Genomic DNA, 11,276 nt, shown 5'->3' with positions numbered 1-11,276 from the left:
AAGTACGACGAGAAAGCCAGAGGTATGCTGCGACGGGAAAATGCGAGACCCACTCCACGCATCGAAAGGAGTGCCATGGAGCAACTAGACACGTTCTCCACGCCTCCGAGGGAAGATAGTGCATGGGTGAGAGGACAGCGGGAACTATCAACGACAGACGCAACAGAGACTGATCATCCCTGGCACGCGTATGTCTACTGGGAGTATTGCAGCGAAGATGATTGCAAGCTCCACTGGAAAAAGAAACACCAGAATCAGTTGTTTCCCCGATCCTCGCCCAGGATACACTTCAGAGATGCAGAGCAAGTTCACGCCCTCAGGCGAAGCCAGTCTGAAGGGGACTTGCCTATCAAAAGTGAACAGGTATACGAGAAATACCCACATCTGCTAGACGAAGCAGAAGAGCGAGGGAAACGATCTCCCCAAGGACCACCATTGGAAGCGGATGAATACTATCCCTCCTCGGACGAGTCAAAAAACTAGGAGTCCTCGACGGTAGGCCACCGGCGAGCGACAGGAAGAGGCCTAGTACGAACCAGCTATGCGCCACGACGGGCAGCATGCAACTATATGTGGTCGCTAAGATACAACAGCGACACCTCCGAGCAATGATTGACTCAGGAGCGACGGGCAACTTTATGACAAAGAAAGTAGCAGACACGCAAGGTTTCAAGACGCAATTGAAAACCGAACCATACCCGTTAATGGTCGTAGATGGAGAGCCCATCTCGACTAATGAAGGAATGGTGACCCACGAAACGGTCCCATTGGAAATGGTCATGCTACACGGGCACAAGGAAACGATTCAGTTTGACATCGTGCACATGGACAACCATGCGTGCATCCTTGGTGTGCCATGGCTCAAGAAACACAACCCCCAGATCGACTGGTGGTCATCCATGTACTTGCGGGATGCCATCGTGGCGAGATAGGTCTTTGCGCAAGAAGGTGTCCTAAGTATGCATAAAGGTCTCAAGGCGTGTGATAGTGCAGTGGCGCAAAGATATGGTTCCATTTCAACGCCCTGGGCTTCGATTTGTTTGACTTCTGTTCATAAAGTTTAGACGTCTCATATTCCGATCAGCGAGCCCGATAAAGAAGACTTTGTACATGGCGGCAACTAGACTTGATGAATTATGGACGATCCATCGGCATCCATCTGCCGTCTGTGCCAGGCCGCCTATAAAGAATTCCAAATCTCTGATGCTGGTGCATTGCGCGATGGTTAATTGTGCAGTAGCAAAGTTCGAAGAGCGACGACGTGGTGAATATCTTGATATTTTCAAAGGGGAGCCTCTCTCTCCGACACCGAGAGAACTACCATCAGAACCGTCAACCGGCCCAACAGCCTCATACATTGCTAGCTTATAAACATTGTGGGTTCTTCCAGGTTGGGATTGGGTTGACTGTAGTCGACGATGTTCAGCGAAAAGACTGGATTGGAGTGAAGTTTCCCGGCGTAGAAAGCGCACCACTTGAATGGCAGTCATTTCTGAAGTGCTCTGCCACTCCAATCCACGGTGTTAATATTTTGCGTATCAAGTCCATTTTGGCGCTTATATATCCATCCGGGTTCGTTTATAAATTAAAGTTATGACTAAGCAACTTTGACAAGTTAAACTAGGGTGCAATTGTTTACTGTCGTCAGACTCCACTCTACAACACAACCACATCGTCCACCACCACATCATGCCTCCAGCCAAGAAGCGCAAGACGCGAGCAAGCGCCTCCACCGAAGAGGTGAGGGATGCCGATCAATCTATGACGAAAGAGGAAGAGCCCAAGGAGAAGCCCGCGATGAAAGATGACGCACCAAGCAAAGAATTTGAGATCACTGCACCTGCCGAAGCCCCTATATCGACCGACGACGCCCTAGCCAAAGCCAAGGAAAGACAAGAGCGCTTCAAGGCGCTCCAGGCTCGTGCGAAGTCCTCTGCTCAGAAGAATATGAAAGAAGCTGCCCTCGAGTCGCAACGACTCGCCACCGACCCCAACCTCCTCACGACACTAAACCGCAAGCATGCGACTGCGTCCCAGAAACTCCTCAAGGCAGATATCGAGGCTGCAGGTGAAGACTTTGAAAGAAAGCGTGCTTGGGACTGGACAATCGAGGAGAGCGAGAGGTGGGACAAGCGACTCAAAAAGAAAGAGTCACATCGCGACGACCAGGCTTTCCAAGACTACCGACAGGATAGCAGGAAGGTATACAAGCGACAGATTGGAAATATGAAGCTGGATACGAGCAACTACGAGAAGGAAAAGATGGCTGCGATTGAGCGAGCTGCTGCCTCAGGTGGTCTGGAGATTGTGGAGACCGACGACGGAGAATTGGTCGCTGTCGACAAGGAAGGCTCGTTTTACTCTACCGCCGACTCCACTGGCTTTGTCGAAAACAAGCCTGACAAGGCTGCAGTGGACCGACTGGTGGCCGATCTACAACAGGCTGAAGATGCGAGGTTGAAGAAGAGAAAGGAACGCGGGCAGGATCGCGACGAGGGCGATATCACATACATTAATGAGAAGAACAAGAACTTCAACCAGAAACTGAACAGATTTTACAACAAGGTACGTTCTTTTTTCCCCGAAATCGATATAGGAGTTTACGCTAACTCTCTTTAGTACACGGCCGAGATTCGCGACAGTTTTGAGCGTGGAACGATGATATGAAGGTCACGGGTTGTATTAAAGTGGGATAAATTGGTTATGGTGTTAAGATTTACATGGTGTTGGTACAGGTCAGGCGGCTGCCTTTAGTCAGGATGAAAATGCAAGATCATAGCATCCCCTTCCTCCATGCCTTTGTGGCAAGCTCTTCGATCTCCTTCGTCTCAACTGGCCCCTTAACTGTGTCATCTTCCAGAGCTTCGACAACTGCTTGCGCAACCAGGTCTGCCTTCAGCGGCTTCGTGCCAGCCACACCTAAGAAGTCCTTCAGCACCCCTCCCGTAACCTCGCTGAACACAGATGCCCCTCCAGCCCCGGCAGCCATGGCCATCGTAATCGGCCGCGAAGAGTCGTACATAAACCCAGGCCGAACAAAAAACGATCTCATAGTCGGAAAGTTGGTTGCAATTGCCGATTCAGCCTCACGCTTCGTAGTGACGTATCTTGCTGGTAATATGGGTGCACCACCCGCCGCTGAAATATACGCAAAAGTGCAGACTTGCTCTCTGTTCGCTTCCTGAGCCAACGTAATTGCGGAATCCCGGTTCATGAGTTCGTAAGTCAGCTGTCCATCCTTTTCTTGCGGCTTCAGGTCCTCGTCTGGCTTCCGCTCCATCGGGTTCTGGCTTCCAGCCTTTGAGGAGGAAAAGGCGCGCATGAGGCCGGATATCGGGGATTCACGGCCGGATACCACGCCCTTATAGTCTGCCTCGAGCAGGATGCCCATGGTGTGGACGACAGCATCAGCGCCCTTTAAAAGAGGCTTGTATGTGCTTGGCTTCAGCATGTCGGCGCGTTCCCATGACACACTATGGGCCCACGGCGGAGTTGAGGGGGACGAGGTGACTGAAGACCATACTGGTTCACCTGAGCGACTTTAACCATAATCAGCACGCATATCCTAACAAGACCGGTCTGACTACAAGGCTGATACCCAATGTGAAATTGCCTTACCTTATTGATGTGACATCCCAGCCTCGCGCTACCGCGTACTTGCATATCCTACTTCCTAAGAAACCGTTACCACCACAAACAACGACTCTTTTCACCGTCGCCATTTTTTTGTGTTGGTGAGCGATCAATTCTTCCTCAAAGAGCCCAAAATAAATAGACTGATATCATGACGATGTGAAAGCACAGACCAATCATTGGCACTTTCCAACACCCACGCGTCACGCTAGGAACAACAATTCTCCGTGACTTTATCTATCGCCCCGCCGTCGCCATGGCGAAGCGTAAAGATATCTCCTACCTCTCCCACCAAGTCAGGCCTCGAGTCAAACCGCAAGGACCGCGCTCAGGACGTGCAATTGGAGTCTCGCCCTACGAACGTGAGCCCCCGATGGCACCACCAGGCACGAACCAGAAGCGCGTCAAGGGCGTGCAGATCTTCCGCCCATTCATCTATGGCACGACAGCTAAACCCTTCGACGAGACGACCAACCCGAAACCAGAGGGTGTGCCGGCAGACCACACACATAGCTGGACGGTGTTTGTGAAGGGTGTAGATGGGACGGATATTACGTATTGGCTGAAGAAGGTTCAGTTCAAATTACACGAGTCGATCCCGAATCCCTTGCGCTGTAAGTCAATCTCACGAGACCGCGACGGGACGAGAGCTAACTCTATACAGCGGTGGAGGCAGTAGCCGGCCAGCCCTTTTCGATCTCTGAAACTGGATGGGGTGAGTTTGAAATCAACATCAAGCTTCACTACGTGTCCGAGTCGAATGAGAAGCCGCAGTCTGTGTGGCACGGCCTCCGACTACACGCCTATGGCACCGAAGAGGAACGCGCCGCTCAGAAGGCGTCGGGAGAGGTTCTCGCCTGGGCATATGAGGAACAACTGTTCAATGAGCCATACGAAAACTTCTACGAGATCTTAACGTCGGTTGGAGAGAAGACGAAGGGCAAGGCGGCTGGTGCAAAGAAGAAGAACTTGGGGCCTGGGACGTCGGTCCCGGAGCGAACGGCGCTGATACCCATGAGGAGTAGTCCGGGGCAACCGTATAGTAGAGAAGCAGAGCAGCTGGAGATACTCAGGCTACAAGATGCCAAGCGGAAGGTGGAGCAGCAAAACAGGGCCATGACCCTACAATTGAAAGAGAAGGAAGCGAAGTTGGCGGCATTGCGCGCGTAAGGGTGGTAATCGAGGATGAGGACAGATCATTAGGAAATGGCGAAGTAGGCGTTATGATACCCCGATTTCTAATACACACTTTAAAGGAACACTGAGGGAAAGAACATTGATGGCATGTCCTCCCAATTTTGTATTATAGTAGATCTAACTCTACTTTGGTCAAATGTACGTTGTAAAACATAGGCAGCAAGTTTGGTATTGAGTAATGTCAGCCTATATGTGTCTGATAATGCTATACGCAAGCATACAATAGCTAAATGTATGTCCATTCCATGCATCGTCCGTTTGATTATTCCACCTTCCTATCCATTAACGCCTCAAATCCGCACAAGCTCATAGCCCATAATCGCATCCAGCAACGCAAACCCATCAAGCCAAAGCGCCATATACCACTCCCCTGACCATGCCTCATCTGGCATCCTTAGGGCTGCTGCTATTCGCAGTCATGTCCTCGAACTCCATCTCCCACTGATCAACATCCTCAAACTTCCTCTTCGCAATCTTGAGCTCCTTGCCCAGCCGCTCCTCCAGCACACTGCTATCCTCAACACTATCTTGCACTGGCGCGAGGCTATCGTCGGGATCTACTTCCGCCTCGCTGACCTCCGCACTGTTCTCGCCGTTCTCCTTGTCAGACAGCGATGGAGCAGCTGCTCGGCGCGATCCATACGTTTTTTTTGCCGCAGCAGCCTGGACGGCAGCAACAGCCTTGCCCTTGCCTTTGATCGCAGATTGAAGCTTTGTGACCCGCTTTCGTGCGCCGGGTGTTTGTCGGTTGAAACGGCTCGGGGCGGCTGAAACGTGAGAAAGTTCACCTTCGTCACTCTCCGCATAAACCTCGTCGTCTGAGTTACCAATCTCGTAGGCGTCCCTTGCTGCCCGCCTTCGGCGCCTTGGCAGGAGTAATTGCAATTGCGCGGTTGAAAGAGATGCAGGTTCAGGTTTCGCTGCGGCTTTTCCTTTGGGCTTGCCGGCCGGCTTTTTGACTGAGGGTCGGTTGTCAGGTGAGTGGGTGAGGGATGGGGGAGATGATGGAAGATCATCATCCATAGCGAGGGTGCGTGATGGTTGGCGGCGGGTGGGAGGGGTTCTTTCTGGAGGAATCCCGGATGTAGCTCGGGTTCGCCGGGGCGGGGTCAAGCTCAGGCGGAGGGACGAGCTGCTGTGAGGTGGTGCGTGGGTTGAGCTCATGATCTCTGGGGTTTGCGATCTCGCGCTCAGAGGTGAAGAAACTGGTGGTGGTGAGAAGGCAGAAGAAGGTGATTTCTCGAGGGGAGGAAGGGCAGCTGATGAATGAGAGGCTGATGGACATGAGAGCTTGCGTTTCCGTGGGTTGAGTGGAGATGTTGACTGGGGGCTGCCATCGAGAGGTTTCGATTTTGGCAGATTGAGTGGAGTAGATTCGTCTTCGGGATTGAAATCATCTTCCTCATCCTCTTCGCCGTGTTCGTCCTCGTCGCTTGGTTCTGCTGGAGGGGCGCGGCTCGGATTGTGGCTGGGCGTACCAAGGATGCTGGGCTGTCTTGCTCTCCTCCTGAATAATCCCGTCCTGAGCGCCGATCCAGGATTTACAGGCGTCCCAACCTCTCTTTCGTCTTCCACGCTGCTCGACCTCACATTTCCCAATATACTGGGCTGCCTTTGCCTTGGCTTGAAGCCGCTCGACATGACCCTCCCAAGAGTCCTCTCCACGTTAGTGATATCTTGGCTCTGTGCAATGTCGCTCTCCACACTTTCATTTCTCTCAATCTCAATCTCTTGTCCTTGTCCAAGTATACTTGGTTGGCGCGCCCTCCTCCTAAATGTTCCAGGTATAATTGCTGAGCTCTCAACACTTGCAGCGACTCTTCCCCGCCTCCCAATCTCAACTTCCGGGCTGCTTGATAGTATTTCTCCTGGGGCATGCGCAACAGCATCGCTGGGCCCTCCATTGCTGGATGTATATTCGTTTTCGGCCTCGAGACGCGATATCGCTGAGTCGCGGCGCTTCCTTGATTCTTCCAATACTGTGGTATTCGATGTGCTCAGACTTGCTGCTCGTATCGAAGGCCCAGAAACGGTCGCATTACCCCTCGTTGCCCTCGTCATGGTCGTTTGGGTTTCCTGCTCGATATTTTGTTCCTGGGAAGATCCAATTGCTTCGGAGGCCTCTATTGGTTTGCGCGACGGCCCTGAGACCCTCCCGCGTCGAGGTTGGGCGGCGGGTGCAGAGGGCGCAACTTTGGCGCGTTTGGGGCGTGGCATCGTGGTGATTTTCAAGTCTTCGTATCAATAGCTATTTCGGATGTTGGATAGTTGTATATATTTCTCATTCTCTCATTATCGCATAATGTTCGGGAGGATGATAGTGCAGGGATATTTCGATTTAGAGAGGTGCTGGTGAAGGTCGTGACGCGACGCGAATGTTTACTCCACACTAAGCGAATTTAAGGATGAAGGCCCCTCAATTGCGACCCCGACAATCACATAAAAACGCTGAAGACGACTAAGCGACGATTTGAGTGGTAAACCATGCGGCTAATGTACAATTCCTTTCTATATCGGAAAATATCCCTACAGTATAATACAATTATGGATATTCGCTCTAGATAAGCGCCTGTCCCTTGAACATACCCTCCTTCACTTCTCTGACCACATCCTTTCTATCGTTCTTCCCTACAAGTACAATTCCTCTTCCACGCCTACCCATTCTGCCGGTCCTGCCAAGGCGATGAATGAAATCGATCGTAGAATGCGGCACATCATACAGGATGACGTGTCTGACAGCCAACGTGTCAATGCCTCTGGATCCCAAATCCGTAGTGACAAGCACCTTCATATTTGGCAGATTCCTCTTTGCCGGCGGTGCAACATGTCCAAATGGAAGGTAATTTGGCTGGTTATCAGCTAAGGTACCAGGGTTCTCTCCTCTTGGAACGGTGAGCTTCTCTGATGACGTGAAATCAGCGAGAATTTCTGAAGCGCGGTGTTCAGGGGTGTCTCTGCTCAACGCAACCGCATTGACGCCCTTTGTGACCAGGTACTCCGCTACCTCTTGCGTCTTCTCACGTTCATTCACAAAAACAAGGACATGCTTAAGGTCGACTGCATTCTTGTCTGGGCCTTCGTGATCAGCGGCTGATTTCCCAATGGACCAGATCGTGTCGGCACAGGCCAGGTTCTTGTTTTCTCTGTATGGATCTCTTTCAACGTCAACCACACCAAGCTGAACACGACGCGGAATCGCGTGAAGGTTTGGTGTTGTTAGGCGGCGAATATCCGGGAATCGTTTGCGCAGGAACGAGTCAAGGGATCGTGGAATTGTGGCCGAGCAGAGAATGAGTTGCTGTAATGATGGGTTGGACTTATCAATAATTTCCGAGGTCAGGGGAGAAAATCCACGGTCGAGGAGAGAATCGGCCTCGTCGATCACAAGGTGGGTGACCCTTGAAAGGATATTTGGATCCGACTCCGCGATCGATGCCAAAAGATGAGGAGTGGACACCAGGATATCGACTCCGCCCGGAGAGAAGAGGCGGTTTCGAATGACCTTCCCGCTAACAGAGGAGGATATAAGAGCTGACCGAAATTTCACGGTATGTGACAGAGACTTCAGAAGTGTGCCAACTTGAGATACTAACTCAGACGTGGGGAGAAGGATAACAGCCCGTGGCCTGCCAGTTGTAGGATGGGGCATATTCGTCAATGGAGGAGATACCAGGGTGAGGTTGTTTTGCTTCAGGTCCTCTTCTTGCTTCATCTTGTTGTAGGCCTCAACATCCGCGTCCTGTTGCTCTGCACGCTTGACAGCATCAATAACTGGAAGGAGGTATGACAGCGTCTTGCCCGAACCAGTCTCAGCAGCAATCAGAAAATCCTCCCTTTCTGCTTTAACTGTCTTCTTCCTTTGGTGTTTGCTGACTTCGCCGAGTAGCGCCGGGATTGCAAGCCGCTGAACTGCTGTGGGCATGACATCTTCCAGTCCCTTCAGCGCCTGGGCCTCAATAGATTCCTGCACACTGGGCAACAACTGAAATTTCTTGAAACTGTCGATTTGGTGCAGTCGTTCCTTGATGGCCGTCCTGCTATTATACGACACTGGGGACAGAGCCCGTTGCATCTTCAACGCGTGGTATCCTTCTCTCCTATTTGTCTTGCCACCTTCTCTATCGTTGCTTCTCATATCCGTCCCCGATGTCCGCCGAACTTCCGGAACTCCTCTGATACCGGCCTCCTTCAAATTCATTCCTCCAAACGGGCCATCTTGTCGCCTTCGGACGGGCTTGCCACTCTCGGATGTCCTGGGGTTCGGTTGGGCTACGCGAGGGGAGAGTCTCATGCGCTTGGGCAGTCGACTTTGTGCCTGTGAAGCATGTCTCTGTGTTTGCAGAGCACCAGGATATTTCCTGCTGGCAAATCGCACATTCTGTGAATATTGGCACAGGAGGCACACGGTATTGTTCGAGCGAAGCATGGTTGGAGCAGGAGCAGTCGCTCCGTTTGATCGAGGTTCGGTGGCGCAAGAAAAAGGTCGTCAAGTATCAATAGTTGAAATGAAATGCTCTCCAAATAAACAAACTTCAACAATAGCAAGTTAAGACCAGAAAATAACGAGAGTGGGTATTGTTGGCGCAAATAAGTTTTGTCTCCCTAAAACCCATCAAAAGGCATCACGTGAAGGCGGTGAGAGGGCAGAATTTATCTTTTTTGGGGAAAGTCACGATGGCCCCCACTTAGACATCTCCAGCTAAAATGTTATTCCGAAAGACGAAATGGTAGGAGAGTTGTCAACCAAAATTACAATTTTTCTAGGAAATAGAAGCTAACATACACTCCCATGAGGTATTAGTAAATAGGATCGTAATTCCCTGGTGATACATAACACTGAAGGATATTTGTAATGCTTTATTTTCAATATTACTCCGTACATGCCAACTCATAGTCGGCTATTCCCTCGAAATTATAACATCCCAGCTGGGAAGATCACACTGTGCAAACGATCTCTCCGTGTAGCAGCCCGAACCACGCTAAATCGTCATCAACAAAATCCAGCCATGCCTTTGAAATATCCTTCAGCTCCTCCATTGTAGCATACCCACCATCTGTAGCAATCTTGGCAAATCCAGACGACAGCGCCCGTTCCGCCATACTTCCGCCCCAGTATGCTCTCTCCTCGTCGGTGCTAAAGCACCACGATCCAGTACTACACGTGACCTGTGACTTCTCAAACCCTGCCTCTCGAGCCCAGCTGTGAATACCGCTCCCTGGATGCGGGTTCCCTCCCTTAGCACGGGAAACTCGTGCAGTTAGATCGCGCCAGGCTGTTATCCCCTCTGACTCCGGGAACCACGCCATAGATGCCGACTCACGGGCTGCCACAATACCACCTGGCTTAGCCACCCGCCTAATCTCCCGCAGTGCCAGCACAGGATCGGAGATGTGCTGGAGAACCTGGTGTGAGTGGACGACGTCAAATGAGGCGTCTGGGAAATCGAGCGCGTGGATATCCCCAACTTTGAACTCGACATTGGTAACTCCGATGGCGGCAGCAGAGGCGCGGGCTTCGTTGAGGGGATCAGCGACATCGACGCCAGTTACATGACTGCCGGGGACGAGGCGAGCAAGGTCAATGCTAATGGAGCCAGGACCGCAGCCGACGTCTAGGATAGTCATACCAGGCTTCAGGTAGGGGAGGAGGTACGCCGCAGAGTTGGCGACTGTGCGCCATTTATGAGTTTGGAGGACGGAGCTGGCATGGTCGGTGTTGTAGATTGAGGGTTGTTGTCGAGACATTTTATTGGAACCTTAAGTTGATGAGGGGTTCACCATTCGAATGGCTCTATGGAGATGAGTTCTTGAGGCTTCCCTACTGTAAAGGAGGCGGGGTAAATTCCTATGGTTGCTTTGTTGTCCTCAGTGCGGCCCGTCTTATACTCCAAATAACAGGGCAAATAGAGAGAGAGAGTTGACTTGAATGTACTTAATTTATGATTGTTTTGGCAGTTTCCAAATGTTGATTATACAATACATTCACCGACCACTGCTATTAACCGAATCGCAAAACCACCCGCGAAGCCACCGAACGTAGATAGTTAATTTGCTCGTAACATATGCAATTTTAGAGCGATAGATTGTAAAAATCGATCCATTGTGATTAGAATTGAAAGCTCTACAAAATAAGCCCCTATAGTATATAGTATAAAAAATGAGTAACGTTCGCAATGGCGTAATGAGCACCAAAACCCCCACCTTGCAACTTCAAACTTTGTAAACTACAACAATGGCGAGACGCAAGAGCGTCCGGGTTCAAGAGAACGAAGCTCGTATAGCTGAAGCTAATAGCTTACCAGAATCGACAGTTTACAAGCTTAAACGCTACTGCAGAACACTTTCAAGTTAATCGGATGACTTTGACACGTCGCGTGTCAGGAGGCTATTCTCGAGCGCAAGCACGACAAAACCAACAACTTTTATCTACAGTTGAAGAGAGTACC

The 11,276-nt window shown here is 51.0% G+C and overlaps 6 protein-coding genes across 6 annotated transcripts; 2 read left to right on the top strand and 4 right to left on the bottom strand.

Moving 5' to 3' along the window:
• Positions 1 to 1,662: 1,662 nt before the first annotated feature.
• Positions 1,663 to 2,762, top strand: SYF2 (pre-mRNA-splicing factor syf2). Its single transcript, XM_024470567.1, has 2 exons — positions 1,663 to 2,565; positions 2,620 to 2,762. Exons 1-2 carry the CDS (start codon positions 1,690 to 1,692, stop codon positions 2,665 to 2,667), a joined length of 924 nt encoding a protein of 307 aa, XP_024322042.1. The 5' UTR covers positions 1,663 to 1,689; the 3' UTR covers positions 2,668 to 2,762.
• Positions 2,763 to 3,775, bottom strand: VC83_06986 (uncharacterized protein). Its single transcript, XM_024470566.1, has 2 exons — positions 3,619 to 3,775; positions 2,763 to 3,539 (listed from the first exon to the last, which is right to left on the bottom strand). Exons 1-2 carry the CDS (start codon positions 3,720 to 3,722, stop codon positions 2,774 to 2,776), a joined length of 870 nt encoding a protein of 289 aa, XP_024322041.1. The 5' UTR covers positions 3,723 to 3,775; the 3' UTR covers positions 2,763 to 2,773.
• Positions 3,776 to 3,789: 14 nt separating this feature from the next.
• Positions 3,790 to 4,916, top strand: YAF9 (NuA4 histone H4 acetyltransferase complex and the SWR1 complex subunit). Its single transcript, XM_024470565.1, has 2 exons — positions 3,790 to 4,247; positions 4,298 to 4,916. The coding sequence occupies exons 1-2, from the start codon at positions 3,890 to 3,892 to the stop codon at positions 4,801 to 4,803; spliced, it is 864 nt and encodes a 287-aa protein (XP_024322044.1). The 5' UTR covers positions 3,790 to 3,889; the 3' UTR covers positions 4,804 to 4,916.
• VC83_06984 (uncharacterized protein) lies at positions 4,917 to 7,180 on the bottom strand. Its single transcript, XM_024470564.1, has one exon. It carries the CDS (start codon positions 7,045 to 7,047, stop codon positions 5,212 to 5,214), a length of 1,836 nt encoding a protein of 611 aa, XP_024322043.1. The 5' UTR covers positions 7,048 to 7,180; the 3' UTR covers positions 4,917 to 5,211.
• On the bottom strand, positions 7,181 to 9,404 carry MRH4 (RNA helicase). Its single transcript, XM_024470563.1, has one exon. The coding sequence runs from the start codon at positions 9,254 to 9,256 to the stop codon at positions 7,388 to 7,390; it is 1,869 nt and encodes a 622-aa protein (XP_024322046.1). The 5' UTR covers positions 9,257 to 9,404; the 3' UTR covers positions 7,181 to 7,387.
• A 168-nt stretch (positions 9,405 to 9,572) lies between these two features.
• VC83_06982 (uncharacterized protein) lies at positions 9,573 to 10,769 on the bottom strand. The gene has a single exon (XM_024470562.1). It carries the CDS (start codon positions 10,573 to 10,575, stop codon positions 9,766 to 9,768), a length of 810 nt encoding a protein of 269 aa, XP_024322045.1. The 5' UTR covers positions 10,576 to 10,769; the 3' UTR covers positions 9,573 to 9,765.
• Positions 10,770 to 11,276: the final 507 nt, after the last annotated feature.

The sequence above is a fragment of the Pseudogymnoascus destructans genome (genome assembly GCF_001641265.1).
Source record: "Pseudogymnoascus destructans isolate 20631-21 unplaced genomic scaffold scaffold_17, whole genome shotgun sequence".
NCBI classification, from domain to species: domain Eukaryota; kingdom Fungi; phylum Ascomycota; class Leotiomycetes; order Thelebolales; family Thelebolaceae; genus Pseudogymnoascus; species Pseudogymnoascus destructans.
Note: the sequence above shows the minus strand (reverse complement) of the source record. Positions and strands in the feature narration are given on the sequence as shown.